Source organism: Hemibagrus wyckioides, linkage group LG09 (assembly GCF_019097595.1).
Source record: "Hemibagrus wyckioides isolate EC202008001 linkage group LG09, SWU_Hwy_1.0, whole genome shotgun sequence".
Lineage (NCBI taxonomy): Eukaryota > Metazoa > Chordata > Actinopteri > Siluriformes > Bagridae > Hemibagrus > Hemibagrus wyckioides.
In genome coordinates this window covers 2,263,156-2,290,344 of record NC_080718.1, presented here as the reverse complement: position 1 = coordinate 2,290,344, position 27,189 = coordinate 2,263,156, and the positions used below count along the sequence as shown (strand labels likewise).

The window sequence follows — 27,189 nt, the reverse complement described above, 5'->3', positions numbered from 1 at the left end:
TCTTTGTGCTCTCTTTCAGTTTTCTATTCTATTTTATGCAAAACATAAAGAGAGCTTTGGAAGGAAAAAGAAGAAAAAGCTTCCTCGGTCACCACCCTGCCCCTGCCTGGGATTTTCATGTTTACATTGTTGGAGCTGGACGGCGAATTTGCGCATGCGCGTTGTATGATGACAGTTCCATAGCAACCGCTGAGGATAACATGGTGAGAGGCTAATCCATGTTTTTTAACCTTTACACAAGTCTTACAGTATTACTGAAGTTAAAAAGTAGCTGTGGCACTTTACAAAATAATGACGTTTATTTTGTTTTTGTTTTTTTTTTGCGACAGAATTAGTGAAATATATTAGTTACATTAGTACATGCTGCAATCGGGAATTCATGCGACTAGCTAATACAAGTTAGCCTGGGAATTGTAGCTAGGCGTTTTGCAAAATAATGAGTAATTGAGATAAAATACCAACAAAAAGAGAGCAAGATAAATATACCAGCATGTTAATCTGTACTTGTTAGGTAGGCCTAGTGTTGACAGAGTAGTTACCCGTGTTGCAAAAGTTTTCTGGGTTTTTAATACAAACTCCTCACGTTTATTTTTGTCTGCAGGCAAAATCAACTACTATTAAAGAGGCTTTGGCGAAGTGGGTAAGGAATAATCAATCTCTGTCAATACATCGTGGACTATAGACCATTTTTATATCGTTCTTAAACAGCATATACACTATATTGGCAAAAGTTTTGGGACACCCCTCCAAATCATTGAGTTCAGGGGTTGGGCTCGGCCCCTTAGTTTCAGCGAAAGGAACTCTTAATGCTTCAGCTTCATACCAAGACATTTTGGACAATTTCATGCTCCTAACTTTGGGGGAACAGTTTGGGGATGACCCCTTCCTGTTCCAACATGACTGCACACCAGTGCACAAAGCAAGGTCCATAAAGACATGGATGAGTGAGTTTGGTGTGGAGGAACTGGACTGTCCTGCACCTCAACCTGATAGAACACCTTTGGGATGAATTAGAGCGGAGACTGCGAGCCAGGCCAAAACTGAGACGTCTGCCTTTACGTGCACATGGAGTTGGCCCAGCCTTTGCAGCTATAACAACTTTTCTGGGAAGGCTTTCCACAAGGTTTAGGAGTGTGTTTATGGGAATTTTTGACCATTCCTCTAGAAGCGCATTTGTGAGTTTTGCACTGATGTTGGACGAGAAGGTCTGGCTCGCAGTCTCCGCTCTAATTCATTCCCAAAGATGTTCTATCGGGTTGAGGTCAGGACTCTGTGCAGGCCAGTCAAGTTCCTCCACACCAAACTTGCTCATCCATGCTTTGTACACTGGTGTGCAGTCATGTTGGAACAGGAAGGGGTCATCCCCAAACTGTTTCTACAAAGTTGGGAGCATGGAATTGTCCAAAATGTCTTGGTATGAAACTGAAGCATTAAGAGTTCCTTTCATTGAAACTAAGTGGCCAAACCCAACCCCTGAAAAACAACACCTGAATTCAATGATTTGTGGGGGTGTCCCAAAACTTTTAGCAATATAGTGTATGTTAAGAGGTTGGTTTTCCCTTAGGAAGAGAAGTCAGGAGAAAAAGCAGGTGATGCCAAAGAAGTGAAGCTCTATGGCCAAGTCCCTCCGATTGAAAAGATGGATGCATCTCTCTCCACCCTTACTAACTGCGAGTGAGTTTTATTTTTAATTCTATATCAGATTGATTAGTGTCCTGGTTGCACAACTTTTGTCATTGTTTGTTCTCGTGTTTGGTTTCCAGGAAACTGTCATTGTCAACCAACTGTATTGAAAAAATTGCCAACCTAAATGGATTAAGTAAGTAAATACCTTATGGCGATATGTGAAAATCTTGTGAAATGCAGAACATCAAAAGATCATCTTTTCTAAATGTAACAAGAACACAGTTGATCTTTTAAAAGTAAAATGCATTTTTTTTTTTTTGCTTCTCATAGAGAACCTCAAGATATTATCCTTGGGTCGTAACAACATCAAGAACCTTAACGGACTAGTAAGTGAGCGTTATACATCCGAATTAATTTAATGCTAATGAATGATCGTAAATGGCACAGAGTGGTGCTGGTGAGAATAATATATTCCTCATGTTAAAAAGCTAAGGTAGAGGTGTGCATTGGGACTAATAGGAAGCTCAGCATTGAAGAAAGGCCTGGTTGATTAACACACGAGTTTATTTGGTGCCATTTTTGTTCATTTGTTTTCAGTAAGTACTGTATCTTGGTTAAGGTCAATGTTGTGTACTTCAAACTAATGCATTTGCACTGGTCCACTTTTGCACATCCAGCACTATTATGCAGTTAATGTTTGTATTTTATATTTTTATGTTTATACTCATAGTTTTCAGTTTATCTATATTTATGCTTCTTTGCTTCATTCCTATGTACCAGTCCACCATGACAAATTCCATATACATTTAAACCCAAAGTACTTGGCAATAATAGAGAATCTGATATTGACTAATGGAGTTATTTGATTGTATTTTGAGAAATAGAACCAACTAAGGAGTCGCAGGAAATAAGCAATCCCTCAAACAGCTAGGCTATAGTATAATAATTATTCCATAATTCGTTCATGCATCCATTTATCTTCACTAACCACTGGTGAAGGTCAATCTGGATCTGTACTAGGAACAGGTGGCTTATCCATCCTTCACAGAGCACACATATTCACACCTTGGAGTGTAGCCAAGTTTTTTGGAGGTGGGAGGCAGCGCTAACTGCTGTGCCATCTTTGTGTGTGTGTGAATGTGTGTTTAGGGATAAACATTCATCATTGTTGTCATGTCTTGTAGGAGGCCATAGCAGACAGCTTGGAGGAACTGTGGATCTCCTTCAATCTCATAGACAAACTGAAGGGAATCCATGTGATGAAGAAGCTCCGTGTCCTGTACATGTCCAACAACTTGGTCAAAGAGTGGGGTGAGCACGTTCTCCAGTGCATAAATTCCTTGTCCGATGACATCTTTTTGGAAACCACGAAACAGCTGTTCATCTGTTTTGTGTCAGGGGAGTTTGCGAAACTGGCAGAGCTTTCAACACTGGTAGACCTGGTCTTTGTGGGGAATCCTTTAGAAGAGAAGTACTCTGCAGAGGGCACCTGGATAGATGAGGCCACCAAGAGGGTCCCCAGTCTGAAGAAGCTTGATGGTAAGGAAGATATTACATCGAATGTACATTTATTGAAATACAAATGCTGACCCTTGGCACTCTTCTATCATTACCAGGAATTCCTGTGATTAAGCAAGAAGAAGAGGAGAAAGAGGCAGAAAGTTAATATCTTTACTATGGTACAGTTTTAATGTTATGAAGAGATTTTGTAGTATTTGCAGATTTCATATGTTGACTTTGTTAATTTATAAAGTTCTAACAGCTAATAAAAGTATTAATAAAATAAGTAGTAAGAATAGTCTTACAGATAAGCTGATGCACTATATAAATTTTCCAAAAAAAAAAACAAAACAAACCACAACTTTGTGGCATTATGTAGCTATCTGATTGTTATCAATGTGACTGTAACATAAAGATGTCATATTTATGTTGTATTGTACATTATGGGGTGTGGAGAGTCACACTAGAATAGGCACAAATGTCAATGTTTTTTAACAAGTGAAGAAGAAATCTAATAGACTATTGTAAGTAGATGCATTTTAAAATAATGTCAAATCTGTCGAATCTCTTTTTGTTTTCACAAATTATTCTGAAGGATTTTGTAATGTGATTTTTACTTGCTTTTAAGACTTTATTAGACATGTTTCTATGATATACATTTATGTGGGATTTATCAATATATTTAAAACATCTGTTGCAATAAAAACCAAAACAAAATGAGTATCTTTTTGTCACCAATATTGGGTTTATACATGGGGTCGTGTTCAGTTATTTTTAAATGGTCAAGATAGTTGAAGCTTAAAGAGTGAAGAAATAAATAGAGCATTAACATGAAAAACATACATAGGAATAGTCATATAAACACCGATCAGGCATAACATTATGAGCAGTGACAGGTGACGTGAATAATTATCTTCTAATTGTGACACCTGTTAGTGGGTGGGATATATTAGAGGCAGCAAGTGAATATTTTGCCCTCAAAGTTGATGTGTTAGAAGCAGGAGAAATGAGCAAGTGTAAGGATTTGAGCGAGTTTGACAAAGGGCCAAATTGTGATGGCTAGACCACTGGATCAGAGCATCTCCAAAACTGCAGCTCTTGTGGAGTGTTCCCGGACTGCAGTGGTCAGTATCCATCAAAAGGTGTCCAAGGAAGGAACAGTGGTGAACCGGCGACAGGGTCATGGGCGCACAAGACTCATTGAGACGCGTGGGGAGCGAAGGCTGGCCCGTGTGGTGTGATCCAACAGATCAGAATATGCTGAAGAAGTTAATGCTGGTGCTGATAGAAAGGTGTCAGAAAACACGGTGCATGACGGGTCAGGGATATTCTGGCAGCAAAAGGGGTCCCAACACAATATTAGGGAGGTGGTCATAATGTTATGCCTGGTGGGTGCAGTTATTGAATTCCTAGTGAATTTTGAAGTTTGAGGCCGTTTTTCCACTTGTCCCATTTCATTTGGAGAAACGTATGTGAAACTATTTTAACACTTAGCATTCTTACATTTAATCGTGTTTAGTGAAAATTTTTACTTTACAGATAAGAGTTCAGTTCGTAGTTGCAACTTTGATATAAATGAGCCCACGACGGCCCGGTGTCCTTTCTATCTGGGTTGTAATATCTATTTATCCCGCAAGGGGACAGCAACACACTTTGAAAACACAGGTGTACTTTCTTTTTCTTTATTTTAATAAAAAATATGGCATCAAGTCTTTCTTCTGCTACAGGTTAATATGTTTTACCTGCACAGTATCATACAAACATATGTAATACATTTACAAATGCATACATTTTTTCTTGTGTGTCTGGCAGCGAAACAGTGCGTAATAAATACTGTATAATGAATTTCTGAATTTCATAGGGGTGATTTATCCACCTACTGGCTGGTTACATTTACATTACTGGCATTTGGCAGACACCCTTGTCCAGAGTGGCGTACAAGAGTGTTCTGAAGTCTTTATCAATGAACACATTAACACTGGTTCAACAGGTCACAGACTTGGGAGGATTTTTTTCTAAACACATACAACAATACCTAAAACGAACAGGGGAAATAAGAGCTATTTGAAGTGTTTCAGGAAGAGGTAGGTCTTTGTCCATCGTTTGAAGACAGCCAGTGACTCAGCTGTTTGGACGTCATGGGAACAGGATCAAACCTAGAGCCCAGGTTCTCTGTTAACAAACACATACAAATGATTTAAATACATTTAACTCAGCCCCAGCCCATCGCGGGTCACTTGTTACTTTATAGGCAAGGCTTATGTAGGCTTATACTATAAGGCACAACGTTTGCGGACACCTGATCGTCACAGTCATGTGTACTTTACTAAATGGGTCATTCTAGATTTAGTACCCTTGCTGTTATAATAACCTCCACTCTTCTGGGAAGACTTTCCATTAGGTTTTAAAATGTGGATCTGGGGATTTGTGCTCAGTTAACTACAAGAGCATTAGGTCTGGCATGTCCTAAATGGAAGCTGAAGTTAGAGCAGCCATGATACAGCACCCCTACAGCAGAGAAAGTTAAGTGGGCTTGGCTTGAAACCTGATTTTCAAATCATCAACCCAGAGCCTTAACCACCTGACCCACCACTGCCCTGTAGGGTTTCACCTATCCTGGGGTCAGAGCACAGGGTCATCCATGATACAGCACCCCTGGAGCAGACTTTCCACTAGGTTTTAAAATGTGGATCTGTGCTCAATTAACTACAAGAGCATTAGGTCTGGCATGTCCTAAATGGAAATTGAACTTAGAGCACAGGGTCAGCCATGATACGGCACCCCTGGAGCAGAGAAAGTTAAGTAGGCTTGGCTTGAACGCTGATTTTCCAATCATCAACCCAGAGCCTTAACCACTTGACCCACTACTGCCCTAGGGTTTCACCTCTCCTGGGGTCAGAGCACAGGGTCATACGGCACCCTTAGAGCAGAGAGGGTAAAGGTTGCTCAGGGTGTTACGGCTTGCCCAAAAGCAGTAGCTTGACAGGGCTGGGGCTTGAACCCCCGACCCCATTCCGAACTGCCTAACTGCACGAGCCACCCTGCAATATGGGTGTGATGGTGATTTGCAAACTTTTTGGCATATAGTGTATCTGAGCTGTAAAGCGCTGCTATGACAGACATTGCCAGTAAGATTATCCATACAAGTCTGTCAACGAGATTATATTAAATTTGTTATAGTTTGTGGACTTGATATGTCTTTTGAATCAGCTTCCAAAACAGTCACGTGGTTGTGCGCGGAAGCGCCGGCTCTGACGTCATGCCTCATGTGCTACGGTAGAACCAATCAGGGGCGGAAACGGTGCTTGAGCAGTTTTTTTTCGGCGCTTCACTATCAACATCGCACTTCTGTTATAAAATGCAGAAGAATAATGGAGTGTAAAAAGAACGTAAAAGCCAAAGAAGTAATAACAACGCTTTGTAAGTTTCTTTCCGCACTGGACGTTGAGTCAGTCCCAACTGCTGAAGTGTTCAGGAGAGCCAAATTCAACAAGACAGATGCGGTTAGTGACACGTTTCTAAGTTCACCAAACCTTATTTCACGCAGCACACATAACCCAAACTCGTTAATTAAATCGCACATGTACGTCAGAAACTAAATATATATATATATATATATTTTCCATTCCAGGCCCAAGATTTGTGGTGTTTGCTCATCAGTATCCTTAAGAAGGTCTTCGAACCAGACTGCGCATGCTCAGAACTAACCGGACGCTCTACTCCGGGTACTGATAGTTTGTCAAAAATATTTTACTGATTATATTTTCAAGTGTTCCTCTAATGTAACAGCCATAAACCTGTGTGTGTGTGTGTGTGTGTGTGTGGTCTGGTTTCCCATGGTGAATGGAATAAAACTTGCAGACACCCAGTTACACTTTGTGAAAAGCGCCCTCTGGCATAGTGGTTATGGGGGCTGGTGGGTAGTCCGCCCACAAGCCTGTGAAAGCAGAGAGAAGATTGGCAGCAGAGACCTGCTGCTAGCCTTCAGCTGGCTTATTGCATCAGGAAACCTGTTCGAGGCTCTGATACGGGAGAGACTCCTGCAGTTAGATGTCCTCTCATCTGCAGGGGTGAGTCTCTGGAAGAACGTTGCAGAACACGAGTTTCTAGCACTTATCCTCCAGGCTATGAGAGACAACGACTGTCGGTTCATTGCAAATCCAGGGCTGCAATCCAAACTATACATAATGTAGACAGCCCTAGAGACAACCGATGTCTTAGTACAGTAGTACGTGGTTTGGGATGCAGGACATACTGAAGGACATAAACATATCTGATGCCATTATCGAGAGGTCCAAATATGCATGCAATTACTATCAATATGACCTGTTTATGAGTTTCTGAGTATTAGGTGAAAGTGCAAAACCCAGCGCTTGTACTCTAATACAGGGCATAGTGTCTGTTTGAGGCTTTTATGGTAACTGGCTCACAGACAGTTGAAGGAGTAGACATCTCTCTGTTATGTGGCTCTGAGAGAAATAATGACAGAAAACGGGAAAATGTGCATTCTGGTCACGTCATCTGACTCTGAATTGCTGAGTGTTACTATTACAAGATTAATTGCACCTTTAGAACCACAGGCTTTAAAGGTTTATTTTCATCCTTGAAAACATCCACATTGTAGCATTGTATAAGATCTCTTAACCTCTAAAACTAATCTAATAAAGTCATGACTTTAATTTCATCAAGACTTACCTTCTTAATAATTTTAGATCAGAATGTAGCAGAAATCGTGTAATCTTTAGTCAGGAACTTTAAAAAAAAATAGTATTTAAGTGGTTTTGTCAGACAGCTTTTGGTACCACGTTTCTACAAGCAACCCAACAAACACTTTTATAACAGCCATCACATAACCTTTGAACCATTGGGCAGGTAAAGTGTGAAGAGACTTTAGTTATTTTTAAGGCTTTTAGTAACATGCATGCATGCATGCACTAGCAAAAGCCTTAATCACCTCACAGTGGTCAGAACCACATGGAAACCACCAAACAGTGTACTTAAAATTAGCAACAGCAAAACAGTGCTGTGGGTTGAAGAAACAACTCTGCTGCTACAAGATGCAATATAAATCAAAAGTTTTAGATTACCAAACGTTAATCCCCCAACACACATATATACACACACACAAGTGACATCTAGCCTACAGCTAGGATTTATTTACATCTGTATATCGGTTGCAGTGTTGAATCAGTTGGCTTGTAATAAGCTTGTACGTGTTTCAGTTGTACTTTACCCTCATTTATGTCTCCCCATTATCTGCGAAATATCGGCATGTTCTTAACATACATCCAGAGAATATGTCTCATTATAGCCACACTGTGTGCGTGCATGCATGTGTGTTTGTGTGCGAAATCAGGGTCCACCTGAAAAACTGGAGCTGGACTTAAATGTATGTGAAGAAAAAGATGTCAGGAGGTTGCAGTGGCAGTATGGGAAACTGAAGCTGCGGTGGCGGAGTCTTTTTACAGCTCAGCAAGAGCAAGCCAAGCTCTTTGACAAGGCAAGTGAAAAGGTATGCTTCATGAATCTCATCTGCTGGCTGAAATAGCAACTAAAAAGATTCGTCATGTATTTCTCCAGGTCTGCTCTCAGACAAGCTCATCACCCGCCTGTTACTCCAGCACTGCCTATGTGCCTAATCTAACTGGATCGACTGCACTTGAAAAGGTGACCTATGACAAGTTATACTGCAAACAGCATTATATACCAGTGCTCAGTGAACACTGAACAGCCTGGTCATTTTATATGAATTGCAGGCTAGCATTATTGCAGTAATTGGTACATACACTGATCATCCATAAAGATGATTATCCTTGGTTGCATACTAGGAACTGTCCGAGATGCTCAGACCCAGTCATCTATCCATCACAATTTTGGCCTTGTCAAAGTCACACACACACACACACAAGTGTGATCCTTACGCTTGGCCAGTTTTCATGTTTCCAAAACATCAACTTTTACAACCGACTGTTCACGTGCTGCCTAATATATTCCAACTGTTGCCCGGTGCAGTTTCAACGAGATAATCAGTGTTATGGATGATCAGTGTATATCTCTTCTTTGGCACTTTTGAAGGCTGACAATCTTTCCAGTGCTTCTTAGAAATTGTTCCATGCTGATCCAGCAACCTTATTGTATGTTGAATGTTTATGTACAAATTGAATACGTTACAACAAATATAATACACATTTTAATGCCCCCGTGTATTGTGTTTTAGGATCTAGAGCGCATACAGTCTCTGAATGGAATACTTGAAGCATATTTAGAATGGAAGACTGTGGAGCCACTGTTCTGGTGCTGGATGGTATGCAGGTCTTTATGTAAAGTCTTGACAGCATATAAAGTGTCTTCCAGAATGATTTATATTAAGGAAAATGCAAAAGAAAATAGAATAGAAATATAGTAAGTAATATTAAGTATTCAAACACGCATAGACTTTTCTAGTCGTTGTTATAGTGGTGTTTAAGACTCACTTAACAAGAAACTAATCTAAATTTTCCACCTGTTTTGTTACTGCCCTCATTCGTTTTTGTTGTAACAAAGATAAATATCTAATGCTAATTGTTATAATACACAGCCTTAATGACTTTTATACAATCATTTTTGCTCATTTTACAAAGGTTGCCATGATTCTGACAGGCACAGCACGTGTCCTCCTTCCATAGCATTTTAACACAGCATTCTGTGTAGGATCGGATTATAAAATGTCCTTAGGATATTCAAAGTGTAATTCTATCCGTGTAGCATGTAGTTTACTGGCACAAACACCTTGTCGCAACACTCAGCTCTGACCACAGTGACACTGAGGTGTTTACACCCCATAGCTGTGCCTGATGCACTCATGCCAGTTCTGCACTCACTGCCATGTTATGCAAAGATTCTGGTCAGCTGTGGTTTTATGTTTAGTCATAAATAACAATACTAATACTTATAATATTATAGAGTACCTTTATGGTAGGTGTACCTGACTTAATAGCCACTGTGTGTTGCTCTTGTATCCATTTCCTAACTCAATTTCTTCATTTTTTTTCGAAGTTCATTAGTACGTTTACTTGCTATAAGGAGAGTGGACTTAGTAGGTCGTTCTTAGTTTACAGCCTATCCAATTAGATCAATCTCAAGCATTGCAGTATATTATTGACGTAGAACAAGGTATTAGCTCTGAGCCATATTGGGACATGAGGCTTTTGATACTGACTTAATCATTGCACTTTTCAAAACCCCTTTCTAACTCCGCTGTGTTAATTAAGGTGCTCTGAAGTGTTCACTTGTGCTGGCATCCAGCTCAGATCCATATTGCACTGAAGTTATTTAGAAGCCTCCTGCTAAGAGGTGTGGTTTCAGAGCTCTTGGCAGGAGACCCTAATTTTGACTTTGAGCTTGCAGATTAAAGTAAAAAAAAAAAAAAGAAAAAGTGTGACGATGTTGAGATATTATACAGAAGAGGGAGAGGTTTTAAGAGTTTTTCGAGGTAGCAAAGTGAAGGACGGTCCTACGCTCTCTGCATGTGGCGAGTGGCAGGTGCTGCTTTATAGTTTATTTTCGGTTGGAGTGTTTGAGAGATGTGCAGTTCAATCTCATTATAAAATGCAAAGTTTATGGCCTGATATATACTAGTACTGGGACGGGGCTGAAAGATAGGTGTTATTTTGATTCACTGGTCATTATGAGAAATTGAATTCAGTCCAGAATTTTAAAATGCTAAACAATTTCTGCACATACAGTGAGGGAAGAAACGATTAGGTAAATAGCCAGACACCCACCTTAGTACTTAAACAACTGCCTGAAATGAAATCCTGCATCCTGCAATCCTGAGCTCAGCTGGAAAATGCCATGCAACAGAACACACTTCTAATATAAAGAGGAAATTTCCGGTTAATAACTGACTATAAAACATTCAAAACTTTGCCACCTCTTTACGGTGCTCTGTTACTGTTGTTGTTGCTTTTTGGAGCACTTGAAACGATTAATACAGATGGTTTGTGAATGTACACTTATATTAACAAAAGTTTTGGGACACCCCTCCAAATCATTGAATTCCGGTGTTCCCGTCACTTCCTTGGCCACAGGCGTATAAAATCAAGCAGCTAGGCATGCAGACTGCTTCTACAAACACTTGTGAGAGAATGGGTCGCTCTCAGGAGCTCAGTAAATTTAAGCTTGGTACCGTGATAGGTTGCCATTTGTGCAATAAGTCCATTCGTGAAATTTCCTCACTACTAAATATTCTTGGTGGGGTCAGCGCATGCTGAGGCATACAGTGCGCAGATGTCGCTAACTTTCTGCAGAGTCAATGGCTACAGACAGTGCTTAGAGAGCTTCATGGAATGGGTTTTCGTGGCTGAGCAGCTGCATCCAAGCCTTACGGTGCACGCTTCTCTGTCTGGCAATCCGATGGATGAGTCTGGGTTTGCCGGTTGCCAGGAGAGCGGTACTTACCTGACTGCATTGTGCCAAGTGTAAAGTTTGGTGGATGGGGATTACGGTGCAGGGTTGTTTTTCAGGGGTTGGGCTCGAAAAAAGGAATTATTAATGCTTTATCGTACCAAGACATTTTGGACAATTTCATGCTCCCAACTTTATAGGAACAGTTTGGGGATGATCCCAAAAATTCTCATAAGCACACTCCTAAACCTTGTGGAAAGCCTTTCCAGAAAACTTGAAGCTGTAATAGCTGCAAAGGGCGGGACAACTCCATATTGAACTATGGATTAAGAAGTCCATGTGCAGATGCCCCAAAACCTTTGGCAATATAGTGTATAATGAATTGAATTCAGATCACTCTTTTTTCCCCCATTCTGATGTTGGATGTGAACATTAACTGAAGCTCTCGACCTGTACCTGTCTGATTTTATTCATTGTTCTGCTGACACGGTTGACTGATTTAGATAACGGCATGAATACATTTTCTGAGAAAGTGGTGAGGGTACATTATAACAAAGCAGCTTTACAGAAATCCAGTTGTAGATTTAGATCTCAAATGGGCAAGCCAGAGGTGCCAGTGGCAAGGAAAAGTTCACAAGACGAAGGAATCTTCAGAGGAACCAGACTCACAAGGGCCCTGCCTTTTCTAGATGACACCAGATAGTGGGATTATAAATAATTATTTCTAGTGTGAAACAGTTCAAAGTATGGACATGTTGTGAATAAATGTCCTGAAATAGGTACAGGACAATTTTTAGGATTAAGCCTTTGGGTACAAGTCTACAAGTGTTTAAATTGTTGAACGCTTTGTGTTTTTCGCTGTTAAGTGTTTAGGTTGTCCATTTCTTGCATAATTTCAGCCATGACTTCTAGATGAAGCCAGTCGCTCTTTTCTCAAATGGAAACAAAACCTCTTAGACTCTGCATTTATCCCTGTACAGGACAGTGTGATTGATGGCTGCCTCTCAGACCGGCCTGTAGATGTGCAGCTAAGTGACCAGGTTGTCACTCAGAGCTGTTCCTATGGTGAAAAGGCTAGGAGATCTGTGACTCGTCTGGACAAGATGCTGCTGAAGCTACAGACTAAGCACCAGGACAGACTGGTAATAACCACACACTAAGGCACACACATATCTAATGATTATGACACATCATACAAGTAAGACTGAACTAAAGCTTGCTAAGTGAGCTTTTCCAAAAAACATTTAATAGATTTCATTGAACGAACCTTGAGAGCTGATTCTATGGCTATGAAGTTGTTAAATAATAATACTACTGATTTTTGGAAGGAAGTGTTAAATAATTGCAGGATATCTATCCCATGTACTTTGCAGTATTTTCTGCTCCAGAAACTCCTTGTAGAGTTATGGAGATCGCATTGTACTCTTTTTAATTGTGTGCAAAATGAGTTATACACTGTTGACAGTGTTAAGGATAATGATTCAATATTGATTATGTCACATGAGGTATACCAAGCGATAAATAAATTGTCTGATAACAAAGTATGTGGTCTAAATCATATCTCAGCTGAACACCTTAAATATAGTAGTAAGAGGATAGCCACCCTTTTAGCTGTTTATGTTTTAGTGGTTTTATGTTTCATGGTGTGTTATCGGATTCAGTGTTGTCTGTCTTGTTAGTACCAGTTATTAAGGATGAAGCTGGTATGGTGGGTAGTATAGATAACTATAGGCCCATAGCTGTAGCCAGTATTCTGTCTAAAGTTCTAGAGAAAATCTTGCTGGATAGGATAAATGTGTTTATTAACTCCACAGATAACCAGGTTTTATGGCCGAACATGGTACTGACTTGTGCATATATGCTTTAAAGGTAATAGTAAATAAGTATAGAGATAAAAACTCATCAGTTCTCATGTGGTTTACTGATGCAACTGATCGAGTTAATCATGTAAAGTTATTTATTAAAATGAGACAGAGAGGGGTGCCAGAATATATCGTGAGAATTTTAGCTTATTGGTATGGTCACCAGATGATGCAAGTAAAATCGGGGTAATAATGTTTCTGCACCTCTTGGAGTTAGCAATGGTGTACGACAAGGAGGAATATTGTCCCCTGTTCTTTTTAATCTTTATATGGATGATTTATCTAAATGCCTGAATGCTTGTAGAACTGGGTGTATGATTGGGAACCGCTTGGTGAACCACATTATGTATGCAGATGATCTTGTGGTCCTTAGCCCTTGTAGTGTTGGTCTTCAACAGGTTTTAACTATATGTTCTGTCTGTGGTCTTGAGAATGATATTCTATATGATAATAGTAAGAGTGTTGTGATGATTTTTAGAACCAAGGAGGACAAGAGCCTAAACTTTCCAGTTTTTAGATCTTGCTGTGTGTGCAAAGGTGAAATATCTTGGTCGTTTTATAACTGAGCATATGACAGACGATGAGGACGTTGAACGGCAACGGCGCATGCTGTACATGCAGCCTAATATTCTTTTACGCAAGATTAACTCGTGTTCAGACAAAGTGAAGACGTCACTGTTTAAAGCATATTGCACACCTCTCTATACTGCACATTTGTGGACAAATTATCGAAGGTCTAGCTCACAGAGACTACAAGTAGCTTATAATGATGCATTGAGAATTTTATTAAGGAAACCTAGATGGTGTAGTGCAAGTGAAATGTTTGAGAGTGTGGGAGTAAACGCATTTAAAGCCATGTTACGTAATCTAATGTAGAAATTTATCTGCCGGCTCAGTGCTTCTGAGAATGAGATTATTATGGGCCTATCAAATATAAAGTTTAGTACCACTCATTATCAGTCCATGTTGTGGAGTCAATGGCACCATTGTATTTTTTGTAATGCATTGATTTAAATGTTTTGTGTTTTCTTTTCTGCTTTTTTTTTTTTTTTTTAAATATTGGACCTTGAGTCTGTAATAACGTTTTGACTGATTGTATTACACATTGATTTGACAAACTTTACAATTGCAATATGCCAAACCTGGTACTGTAGGTGTCTTCAACATTGGCCTGTAATTAACACTGGGCTTGTGAAATCACAGATCATTATCTGAAAATGAGAAAAATCCCAGTTAGAATGTATTTCATATACAGTGAAAGGAAGGGACAGAATCTCAGAATAAGAGCTAAATACCAGATGCCACAAAAGCATGTGTATTTCAGTATTTCAGCAAGTCATGCCAAATTTAGTTTAAATGCCATGTGACCCTGCATAGATTAGACCATATTGCTATTTATATTATGATAGTCCTGTGCAACACTGCTTTCTATAACTAACGTCTTAGCATCATAATTATCATTTATTGTCCATCCCCCTGAGAATTAGTAGTTCAACAGCGTAAGTTTGTTCCCTACATATAGGCATTTTTCTTAGTATCAGATGCTTTTATTACCCTGAAGTAATATTTTTCACTTTTTTTTTTTTTAAAATTTGGATGTAATGAGTGCTATCAGTGAGCTATTGCAGTGTAAAGCCTACCTGGATGAGCATAAAAGCTTACCAGAGATTTGGCAGTATTTGCACTTTAGTCATAATAACACAGGAATTCTTTTTTTGCCTAGGTGTCTTTGGAAATGACGATGTGACCTTTCAGTCAACATTTCCTCATTCGTCTGATAATAGCTGTGATTAGGAGGCTGGAGAGCTTGAAACCTGGTCTATAGCACATTTGCGATATGTGGAAAAATTGACTTTGTCACTTTGCCAGTTATCTAATGCAGGCTTTTATACAACCCACTCCACAGACCTGTTAATTAGTGCCTCCTACTCTAAAAACTCATTAAAAAAATTCCTTGAGCAGGCTACAGCATGACCTTAAAATCAGAGCAAGGAGATATGAAACTTTGCTTCAGTATTATTCCTGATAATGGTGGAGGATTAGTGCTGTTAGAGTGTGATCTTTTTTTAAAGAAAAAAAAGATCACAAATAGGTCACCTCATCATTACCACAGAGTTTTATTGCAGGAATAAATCCATTGTGAACTGACATAATGTCGTATTAGACTTTTGCAAATAATTGTTGGTTGGTCCGTGGTTAGCAGAGATACTGGTACTTTAGGATGCTATCTATTCTTGACGGGGGCCACGTTGTATTTGCTGGTGATTTTGAAGTCTTTGTATTTGGAGGCTTTGTACTTATTACCAACTTGCATAGGACGAGGATATTATATGATTACTTCAAATTTTTCAGCCTACTTTTGAATCCTGCGTATGTCCATAATTCATATTTCACTTTTTAACATTCCTTATTCCCTGTCCTGTCTCTTTAGGACAGATGCACAGACACAACCCGACTTAGCCACAGGCAGAAAGAAGAGGTGGAGAGGAGAGTGGCTGCCCGCTTGCAAGACTTTTCTCTAGTCAACACTCTGACAGCCACAGACAGAGGCTTTACACCATACTTCCATGAGCCACAGGCCTCCAGGTCAACAAGCAAACCCCAGAGAGGTGATTCAGGCCCAGCCCAGATTTCAGGAGTGCTCCAGGCTTCATCCGTTTTAAAGGAGCTGAGGCAGAGAAAGACCATGCTGGAGTGGGAGATGGAGCTGCTAAGACAGAGCAAGCGAGAGGAAATGCAGTCAAAGGCTAATGCACTGGAGGGAGTGGTGTTTATTCTGCCTCTCAAGAGATGACACACAAATCCTACGAAAGACTTCAGTCTGCAGTGTATGCAGGCGGTGGGCTCAGAAAACCCAACGGATGTCACAAATTTTGGTTTTGATTAAAATTTAAATAACTTTTTCGGCAATAAAATGTCTAAAGAAAACGTCTATGTTTTATCAAATGATGTGGAATTGTTTTCAAAAATTTTCATGTGGAACTATTTTGTTATCTGAAAAAGATCTGCTACGATTAAGCCATAGCCTAGGGGTGAAATGACCCCATATGGCAAAAAAGGGGGTTCTGGTTGTCAAGTATTGTCGATCTTATAATGTTGAAGCATTCAGTGCAGTGTGTTACTGCCAGTGTGATTGCAGAGGCATAATTTTTTATTGCATTTTCAAAGAGCACTCACCCAGCTAACTAATGTTAATAAAATGTCAACAAAAAAACGAGTGCTTACTTTATTAAATGCTTAATAAATAAGCTTAATAAACTGAACCTAAATAAGATGAGTTAATGGCCACATTCCAGTTGTTGGGTTTCAGACCATTGAATGACCTAAAGACCAGTGTTTAGGCAGTTGTATATCTGTTCTGACTTTAAAATGTCTACCGTTTCTGTGCATTATCCCGTCTGGCAAGGAGCTTTATTACATCCATGCCTACTGTCTGACAATTTGTTGAAGAATATATGCACAACAACTAAAGAGAGCCATTTCTGAGCAATATTAAATCTCTAAATATAACATTATGAAATACTGTAAATATGTATAGGAGCCTTGATTCCCGACAGTAGAATCTCGAGGGATTTGTAAAATGAAGACAGAAACACAAAATAGAAAGAGAGAAAATTCTAAGAAAAATGTTTTATAAAGGTTTCATCTAGGCCTTTGCTGCTGAGCACAGAATATTTGTCTCCAGTTAGCACTTAATTCTGGTCCGGGTCACAGTGGCTCTGGAACCTTTCCTGGGAATGCTGAAAGAGACTCCAGGTCCATTACAGGACACAATCTTACACGTGCATTAACACATTTGTGCAATGAATCTAACCAGTGTTTTTGGGTGGTGGGAGGATATCGGAGAACCTGGAGGAACCCCAAGCAAACAAACACAGGGTGCACAAGCAAAATAGAGAGTGACTTCAGCTCAGGATTGTACTGGGGTTTGAACACAAACTGCAACACTGACATACCACTCCCGGGAGCTAGAGGGGTAGAAGGATAATGACTAATGTAGCCATGATGTCTAATGTATATTTATGTGACCTCTTTCTGAGTTTGTGTGTGTGTGCTACACAGCTGATGGGAACATACACTATATTGCCAAAAGTATTCGCTCACCTGCCTTGACTCGCATATGAACTTAAGTGACATCCCATTCCTAATCCATAGGGTTCAATATGACGTCGGTCCACCCTTTGCAGCTATAACAGCTTCAACTCTTCTGGGAAGGCTGTCCACAAGGTTTAGGAGTGTGTTTATGGGAATTTTTGACCATTCTTCCAGAAGCGCATTTGTGAGGTCACACACTGATGTTGGACGAGAAGGTCTGGCTCTCAGTCTCCGCTCTAATTCATCCCAAAGGTGTTCTATCGGGTTGAGGTCAGGACTCTGTGCAGGCCAGTCAAGTTCATCCACACCAGACTCTGTCATCCATGTCTTTATGGACCTTGCTTTGTGCACTGGTGCACAGTCATGTTGGAAGAGGAAGGGGCCAGCTCCAAACTGTTCCCACAAAGTTGGGAGCATGGAATTGTCCAAAATGTCTTGGTATGCTGAAGCATTCAGAGTTCCTTTCACTGGAACTAAGGGGCCAAGCCCAGCTCCTGAAAAACAACCCCACACCATAATCCCCCCTCCACCAAACTTTACACCTGGCACAATGCAGTCAGACAAGTACCGTTCTCCTGGCAACCGCCAAACCCAGACTCGTCCATCAGATTGCCAGATGGAGAAGCGCGATTCGTCACTCCAGAGAACGCGTCTCCACTGCTCTAGAGTCCAGTGGCGGCGTGCTTTACACCACTGCATCCGACGCTTTGCGTTGCACTTGGTGATGTATGGCTTGGATGCAGCTGCTCGGCCATGGAAACCCATTCCATGAAGCTCTCTGTGCACTGTTCTTGAGCTGATCTGAAGGCCACATGAAGTTTGGAGGTCTGTAGCGATTGACTCTGCAGAAAGTTGGCGACCTCTTCGCACTATGCGCCTCAGCATCCGCTGACCCCGCTCCGTCAGTTTACGTGGCCTACCACTTCGTGGCTGAGTTGCTGTCGTTCCCAAACACTTCCACGTTCTTATAATACAGCTGACAGTTGACTGTGGAATATTTAGGAGCGAGGAAATTTCACGACTGGATTTGTTGCACAGGTGGCATCCTATCACAGTTCCACGCTGGAATTCACTGAGCTCCTGAGAGCGACCCATTCTTTCACAAATGTTTGTAAAAACAGTCTGCATGCCTAGGTGCTTGATTTTATACACCTGTGGCCATGGAAGTGATTGGAACACCTGATTCTGATTATTTGGATGGGTGAGCGAATACTTTTGGCAATATAGTGTATGTGCACTTCAGGTTCAGCTCATCCACATCAATTTTACTCACACTTGTCCAAAACACTGCTGGAGATGGCAGATGAGATGATCCTTGCTCCATTTGACGAGAATGATTTTGCTTGCTGTTTACCTGCTAATTAAAAACAAGCAGTTTGGAGGAAATGTTATGAATATTTATTATCCTTAAAGTCATTGTATTATGTTTAGTTGCATGCAGAACCGAAAATAATGATCATAACCTGATGCTAAAAATAAGTAACAAAATGCAGGACGTTTCTTTTGTCAGCAGTATTTTTTTTTTTTAATCCTGGATCCATCCAAAGTAAAGAAAACAAGGAAATTATAGTTAACGAAAGCAAAGAGTATTACTTTAAAACACTTCACCAAATAATAACACAGGTGAAAAAAAAATCCCTAAAATTGTCCATACACAAACCAAGAGGATTTATTACAGGTGCAATCTCATGATCGGATGATTCCCCAGGCTCAAAGCACAGCAAAATCTCACCTGAGCATAAACAACAAATACGTTCCAGCAGCTACAGACCGGAGGATGTACAGTGTTTATAGACTCATTTGTCCACGTTGAAGCACACACTGGGTGACATTAACGAGACTTCTCTGGCAGTTACAGCCAAACCCCTGCATCTGTAGTACTTAATTAACAGCTGTGGCCCGTAGTCATGCCACGTTACTCAGAATACAGCATAAACCGATTTTATTTGTGTTTGTGGGTACCTATTCTTACCTATTCATAACGCTTCTGTTTGTGTGTAGTCATGCTGGTCGAGCTGCTGTCTGGTTTGGCGTACAGAATGCAGAAAAAAAAAGAAATAATGGTGTCCTGTCAAAGGAGATTATGTGTGAGAACCAGTTTACTCTTCCTCTTTCGCCACTACAAAGGCAAGAAATTAATTATCCTTATTGACAGTGCATCTAAATGTTATTCGACGAGGGCCGGCAGGACGAGGCAGTACGTGGCTATTTTTCCTTCCTCTGCCATTTAAAAGTAAAGTCAAACATTTCCATGGCTCATTTAAAAAAATGTAGAGCTGAAAAGGTTTCAAACTGAAGCTGACACGAAGAGCGGTGATTGCAGACATGGCAGAAAGATGATATTTTAATATTAAAATAAAATCCAAAAAATGCATACCCACTTTATATAGTATATACACTGACTTCCAAAAACATTTTGCCCTGACTATAATGTCCCACTAATGAGCTATTAAGCACTGAATGGTCTCTTCGCTTGTTACCTGAGTAAATAGTGGGTCTATTGTGATCCTCTACATCTGCATTGATCAAAAGCTGCAGTTCTTTATCAGTACCTAAATGAAAGAAGACTATAGCAAGAAGCAGCTGTGAAGAAGAGTAGAAGAGTATTTCCAGTGTTGTCCACTGAAAAAATTTCTTCATCAGGTTGATTCAGCGAGTTTTACAGTGTAATCTGTTGCCTCTAGCTAGACTTTAACTACATACACCTATCAGGCATAACATTATAACCACCTGCCTAATATTGTGTTGGTCCCCCTTTTGCTGGCAACCAGCCCTGACCCGTCCTGCACTGTGTATTCTGACACCTTTCTATCAGAACCAGCATTAACTTCTTCAGCAATTTGAGCAACAGTAGCTCGTCTGTTGGATCGGATCACACGGGCCAGCCTTCACTCCCCACGTGTATCAATGAGCCTTGGCCGCCCATGACCCTGTCACCGTTTCACCACTGTTCCTTCCTTGGACCACTTTTGACCACTGCAGACCGGGAACACCCCACAAGAGCTGCAGTTTCGGAGATGTTCTGATCCAGTGGTCTAGCCATCACAATTTGGCCCTTCATCAAACTCGCTCAAATCCTTACGCTTGTCCATTTTTCCTGCTTCTAACACATCAACTCTGAGGACAAAATGTTCACTTGCTGGTGAATCAGGTGCCATGATGAGGAGATGATCAGTCTTATTCACGTCACCTGTCAGTGGTCATAATGTTATGCCTGATCAGTGTAAGTTTAAACAATTAAGTAATACTCTTTACTAAAAACTGAAGTGTTTTGTTCTTTTCATTGTTTAAGTGTAAATTCTTTATATTTCAAAAGTATGGTAATATAGAATAGTATGTTAATAGAATGTTCTGCTACATTACAGTACATTGTATTTGTGTTGTCCCCTTCTCTCTTTAGTCCTTGACTGACTTAATAAATCATAAATCATTCTAACCCCAGACTCCTCTGCAGAGAGCTATAATAACTCATTTAGACTAAATATAGGTTACATATCAGGTAGTATTTATTAGGTCGTAGCTATTCAGGATGAAGTTGAGCTATTTTGAATCAATGTTGATGTAATGTGTTTAATCAGTAGCTACTATAAAAGAGATGTAGTTAGCTAGTAGCTCTGTAGTTAGCTAGTAGCTTTGAAATGTTAACACTCAGTAATTACTGCTTGTTTAGTAATGAACTCCTACTGCGTAAATAAGTAGTTCTTAGTAGTTAACACAAATATGTTAATGAAGTACTCGTTATTCATTGTGTGTGTGTGTGTGTGTGTGTGTGTTGGCCCTGGCTTCAGCCACTACAGAGAGAATAGGATATTACAGATTTGTAAGCAAACATGTTCACCTCATGTTTAACAACCTCACAAGCAAATAACTAACGACATAATAATCACACCATTACATCATTGAACTGAAAAGCACAACTGCACCCATTTTTCATCCTTTTCTTATTCCCAAAACGTGTTCTTCTTCATTACACTCTCTGGGAATGCCCACACTACCAAATAGACACAAGCGTAGTTACAGTGGTCGCCAATCTAATACATAAAAACAGTCTTATTAGTTTGTTGTTTCTCCTGCAGGGAAATTTGTTAATTAGCTCTTAATATTTGCAGTATTTGGTTGCCATCATGATCTTGTAACTCTTGGCTGCATGTGCTGAGCTGCATATGAATCATCTTGGCCTTGTTTCCCCCTTCAAAAAACAGCTCTGGCTGGACTAATTTTATGGTTGTTTATCGTTCTTAATGTTTCAAGTGATGTGCCAAGAAGCCTTGCAATTATGTCAAAATGAATTATGGACCACAGTAAACATTTGCTTTTGCAAAGCAAAATAAAATCCCTAATCAGAAACTCATAGCAAAGAGGAAATTTTTAATGCTGCAAAATAAACTGTCAGTTTGCCTTAACATGTCAGAAACCTTGCTATAGCTTACTATGCATTCCTCACAGGATAAATCCATGCTTGTTGGAGAGCTGTGTGCCACGCTGATGTGGACATAAACGTAATCAGTTCAGCTTGTAATCAGTTACAGGCAGTTACATAATGTCTGAAAAGCACCTGTGCCATCACCTTATCATCAAACCAGAGAAGAACAGAGTTTTGTCTTATGTCATATGTGTATATGATCTGGTGAAAAATCAGAAAATTTGCCAACAGACCAGAACTCACTAAATTAACCAGCGATTATTTAAGTACGGATATAAGTGAACATTTAAATGCCCCAACTTTTACTTCAAGTGCCAAGATTAGAGATACAGAGATACTGATGATGTCCTTTGTTCATGCATTTCCTCCAGACTGGACTATTGTAATGCATTACTAGGTGGTTGCCCTGCATCTGCAATAAACAAGCTACAGTTAGTCCTGAATGCAGCCGCCAGAGTTGTTACCAGATCAAGAAAATATGAACATATAACCCCAATATTATCATCCCTGCACTGGCTACCTGTTAAGTTTAGAATCGATTGCCACTTACGTGCAAGGCTCTAAATGGTTTAGCTCCCACGTATCTAAGCAGTTTTCTAACACGCTACAATCCATCACGCTCCTTGAGATCACAAAACTCCGGACTTCCCAGAATATCAAAGTCTACAAAAAGGGGGATTTTCGTATTTAGCTCCTAAACTTTAGAATAGCCTTCTTGACGTTGTCCGGCGCACAGACACAGTCTCCCAGTTTAAACGTAGATTAAAGACATATCTCTTTAGCCAGACATACACATAATACATCCCATCCAGTACATCTGATGAAATGCACATTATCAGCGAGTGCTTGCTAATATTATGAACAGCAGCTACGCTAATTCCTTTCCACTTTTAATATTTCTACCCATCCCAAAGCATCTAGAGATTGTGCCAGCTCATTGAGAAGAAGCCAACCCTGTTAGGATCCTGAGGCATCCAGAGATGGACCGGCTAGAGTTGGATTCTGCTTCGTGAGGATTTGGGTATTCAAAGCAACGATGCCAACCCTGTGAGGACGAAAACAACCTCCTAAATTAATATACATAACAACATTCGACATATGCTGTATCTGAATCACACAACTGCAACTGACTGTAGAAAGGACATTGTTCATAATCACACTCTCCAGTGCCACCCAAATGAGGATGAGGTTCCCTTTTGAGTCTGGTTCCTCTTATGGTTTCTTCCTCTTACCATCTAAGGGAGCTTTTCCTTGCCACAGCCGCCTCAGGCTTGCTCACTAGGGATGATTTTGTCTAACATCTAGGACTTTTGTACTATGTTTCTGATGTTCTGTAAAGCTGCTTTGAGACAAAGTCCACTGTTAAAAGCGCTATATAAATAAAATTGAATTGAATTGAATCGAATTTGTTCTGTCTCCATCCTCTCCATCCTCTATCTGTCTACAGACATAGGGCTCTGTTGAGAAAAAACATGGTAACCATGCTTACTTGTAATTAAATTTAGGCTAGAGTTATAAAAAGCCTTTATAGACCTTCCAGCAAAGACTGAAGTGCCTGCGTTATTGTGTGCTTCCGCCATCTCTTTTTCCAACTTACCCACAAAACAAATACAAGAAATATACTGTCATATACCGGCATGGTGATAATGTAATAATACAATGTGCTATTTTTCATCTTATGCTTTGAGGGACTTGTGAATGAAGAGCCTAGGCAGGCTCACACAGCAACATACCTTTCTATTGTGGGAGATAAATAACATCCATAGAGTGACTGCATAAAAATTGTTATGTAGGGGGATGAACATATTCTGTATTTATATCTAAGTTCATGAAGGTCAGATCATCTTTACTTGTCATCTAGAGATGGGAGGAAATGAATTGTAATGACTTTCATGTCATTTTACTTTTATTGTACAAGTTGTTTAGGATGTGGGGGTAACAGGCAGAAAACTACTTTGTATTGTAATAGAAGGGTGACGCCTGAGGTTTGGGGATATAACTTCAGCTCTTGTTTGGTTTTACAATATTTCTGCTGCTCCTGTGACTGGTTATAAAGTGACCTTGAATCTCGTGTCTGGTTTCATGTCTCGTCTCATGTCTATCTTGATCTATCCATGATTTTGCCTTTCACTGCTTCAGCCCTTTAAACTGTGTGGCCAGAAGACACAAAAAAAACCTCGTTAGGAAATACAATGAAATAGGAAGCCACAAAGGTTGTTGACATTGAAGCATTTGTCCAAATTTGCTAAAAAAAACCCACCGCTCTTTATCAATTGTCTCTCGTCATTGCTTCATCTTTGTCCCGGACTGTACAGATAATCAGCCTGTCTAAATCTAATTGCCTGTGTAGCCACCAGTGCTTTTCAAGATTGTACAGATAGAGTTTAGCCGAGTGTGCATGTTGCTTAGAGACATCTGTACGGTGTTCAAGGCTTCACTGTCTCTATGTGTCTCCCTTGTTTTAACCACTCTCTATCACAAAAATCTCTGTGAAAAGGGGTCGAGGAGGGACAAATGAACAACTCCAACCCTTCCGGCGGAGCATACCTGAATCAATCCATCTCTTTCTCATACTTAGAAATAGGATGGATGAAGAGGAACGAAAGTGGTTCTGAGCATTGGGTGATAATAAATATAAAAAAACACGAAGCAAACAAGCACAACCCAGTGTGGTGTAGCATGTAATCTGATTTGTATTCAGTGTAACAGACCTTAAAAATATGCATAATCAATTGTGCTGCTGGTAATAAGTACAACTGTTACGATTTGCATGCCTGAAACAAGGACAGAGTCTTTGTCTATTAGGGCTATTCTAGCTGACTTTAATTCATAATTGTACTGCAAATAATATCTAATTCCCTGAGATAAACAATATCTCCTGATGTCCTTCATGCTGAAAGTAAACATTACAGGGATGATGTTCTTGAATTATTAGTCATATTTATGTATTTTATTTTGGCCTCATTGTGTTTTTGTTTAGTGTATTTACAATCCAAAATCGAAATTTTGGTGAAATGAAATGTCCGACAGTGGTGCTGAGCTTAATGCTGCTCCTTGCTTGAGTTCCCTCAAGAAACATCAAATTTGGTGCAGGGTCATGATAACATGTAACCGAGACACATCTTTGGTTTCAGCAAACTCCACTACACACAACACTTGTGCAACTGTTGGAATTTTTATTCATTGTGAACAAACCAAGCTCTGAATACTGATCTATGTCATTTCAAAATGAAATCCTCAATACATGCACTTAACTCTGAATACAGCCATTACTTTTAAGCTATTACGTGTAACCCTAACTACATAACAGACATCACTATGGTTGTGATAACATTTGAGTACGTAGTTCCCTGCCTGATATATATATATATATATATATATATATATCAGTCTTTTGGTATGTTTTATGATTTTTCTCATTCTAATGATAAATAGAAGAATGAAAATAGAAGTTAGTTAAATATTTTTTTTAAAGAGAGAGAATATTTACACCCAACCACGCCAAATCTAAAAAGAAATTCCCATGCCCATGTCTCTAATCCTTCCCTAGACTTAATATAAAGCACATCACTACTGTATGTTTTTGCTCCACTTGCAATTATTTAATTTCTATGCACATCTATAGTTCTTTTTTAATGCAACATCTATGCACACTTAGGTTTTATATATTTCTTAATGTACAAAGCAGAAATAGCCTCAGGTCTTTTAGTTTAAGATTTTCTACAGATATTTTTATAATATACACTCTTGGCACGTTTTGATAAGATACCCAGTATAGACAGACGTATATACACTGACCAGGCATAACATTATGACCACCTGCCTAATATTGTGTTGCTGCCAAAACGGCCCTGACCCGTCCTGCACTGTGTATTCTGACACCTTTCTATCAGAACCAGCATTAACTTCTTCAGCAATTTGAGCAACAGTAGCTCGTCTGTTGGATCGGATCACACGGTCCAGCCTTCACTCCCCACGTGCATCAGTGAGCTTTGGCCACCCATGACCCTGTCGCCGGTTCACCACTGTTCCTTCCTTGAACCACTTTTGATAGATACTGACCACTGCAGACCTGCAAACCTCGCTCAAATCCTTATGGTTGTCCATTTTTCCTGCTTCTAACACATCAAATTTGAGGACAAAACGTCTTGCTGCCTAATATATCCCACCCACTAACCGGTGCCATGATGACGAAATAATCAGTCTTATTCACTTCACCTCTCAGTGCCAATAAAGTTATGCATGATCGCTGAATATACAGACATTATAGTGAAAGACATTCATGCACTTGCATTTAATCAGGCCAAAGCGTGTAAAACTATGTAAGAACTTTCATACTTTCATAGTATTTGAAAAAGCATTCATGACTGAATAAATGAATACACTGCCTAAAATAAATCCAGGTAAAATGTACACAAAAAGTAATTCATTCAGGATAGGTTTATTCATCTGTTCATTGATTTTCAGTAATTGCTTTCTCTTTCCGGTCAGGGTCACAATCTGGGAGAATTCAGTCTATTGAAGAGCACTTTTGCACGCATTATGAGCAGTTTAGCAAAGCCAACCTACGTATATGCATGTTTTTGGACTGTGGGTGGAAATGAGAGGAATCCCATGTGAACCTGCTGAGACCATGCAAAACCCCAAACAACAAATAAAGCAAACTTGAGCTGTTCATATCTGTTAATATTTGCTTCTATCCAATGCTTGTGCAAACATGGAGACTTGTGTAGAAAATGTAATTGCTTTGAATAAATAAAACATACTGGAAATGTGATTTTTGAAGCAAGCTCAGCACTACACCACTCAGGCTACATTTGGAAGTTTCATTTTAATGGTACATTAGAATGTAAAACACATAGGCTGCCTTCACGCTAGTCGTTTTCATTCAACCAATTACACAGATTTTTACACAACGCCCTACAAAGTGAGTGGAATGTTGGATCGTTTTTCTTCAGTGGATTGTCCTCTCACAGCAAAACAAATTCCAAGTAAAACTTCTGTGTTTTTTAAAAAAAAAAAAAAAAAATGGACCAAGTGACCACATTTTTAAGTCCACCTGCTTCCTCTACATTATTAATATTCAGGTCTGGTGCTATGCACAGAGTCCTGCATCAAGTGCATGCTCCAAAGTTGAAATAAAAATCTATGCCACTGGGTTTAGATCAGTTAGCCTTTGCATTCATTGATCATGGAAAATGAGGCAGAGAGGCGGGGGCTGACACTTGACATAAGCAAATTGCCAATAAATTAGGCTCCCTGCCGAGGGCGTGAGAGGAGAATGAGACACTGAATCAG

At 39.8% G+C, this 27,189-nt stretch overlaps 2 protein-coding genes across 4 annotated transcripts; both read left to right on the top strand.

The window, feature by feature from the left end:
- Positions 1–87: 87 nt before the first annotated feature.
- Positions 88–3,841, top strand: dnal1 (dynein, axonemal, light chain 1). Its single transcript, XM_058399223.1, has 8 exons — positions 88–203; positions 602–640; positions 1,565–1,674; positions 1,764–1,819; positions 1,957–2,012; positions 2,811–2,937; positions 3,025–3,165; positions 3,243–3,841. The coding sequence occupies exons 1-8, from the start codon at positions 201–203 to the stop codon at positions 3,290–3,292; spliced, it is 582 nt and encodes a 193-aa protein (XP_058255206.1). The 5' UTR covers positions 88–200; the 3' UTR covers positions 3,293–3,841.
- Positions 3,842–6,422: 2,581 nt separating this feature from the next.
- Positions 6,423–16,645, top strand: tedc1 (tubulin epsilon and delta complex 1). Of its 3 annotated transcripts, XM_058400019.1 has the most exons (8): positions 6,423–6,629; positions 6,758–6,851; positions 6,988–7,196; positions 8,483–8,626; positions 8,707–8,793; positions 9,344–9,430; positions 12,492–12,653; positions 15,805–16,645. In XM_058400019.1, exons 1-8 carry the CDS (start codon positions 6,498–6,500, stop codon positions 16,165–16,167), a joined length of 1,278 nt encoding a protein of 425 aa, XP_058256002.1. In that variant the 5' UTR covers positions 6,423–6,497; the 3' UTR covers positions 16,168–16,645. The 3 variants fall into 3 exon arrangements, with proteins under 3 accessions (XP_058256002.1, XP_058256003.1, XP_058256004.1); XM_058400020.1 differs by lacking the exon at positions 9,344–9,430; XM_058400021.1 differs by lacking the exons at positions 8,707–8,793; positions 9,344–9,430 and having other exon boundaries at positions 8,483–8,638.
- Positions 16,646–27,189: the final 10,544 nt, after the last annotated feature.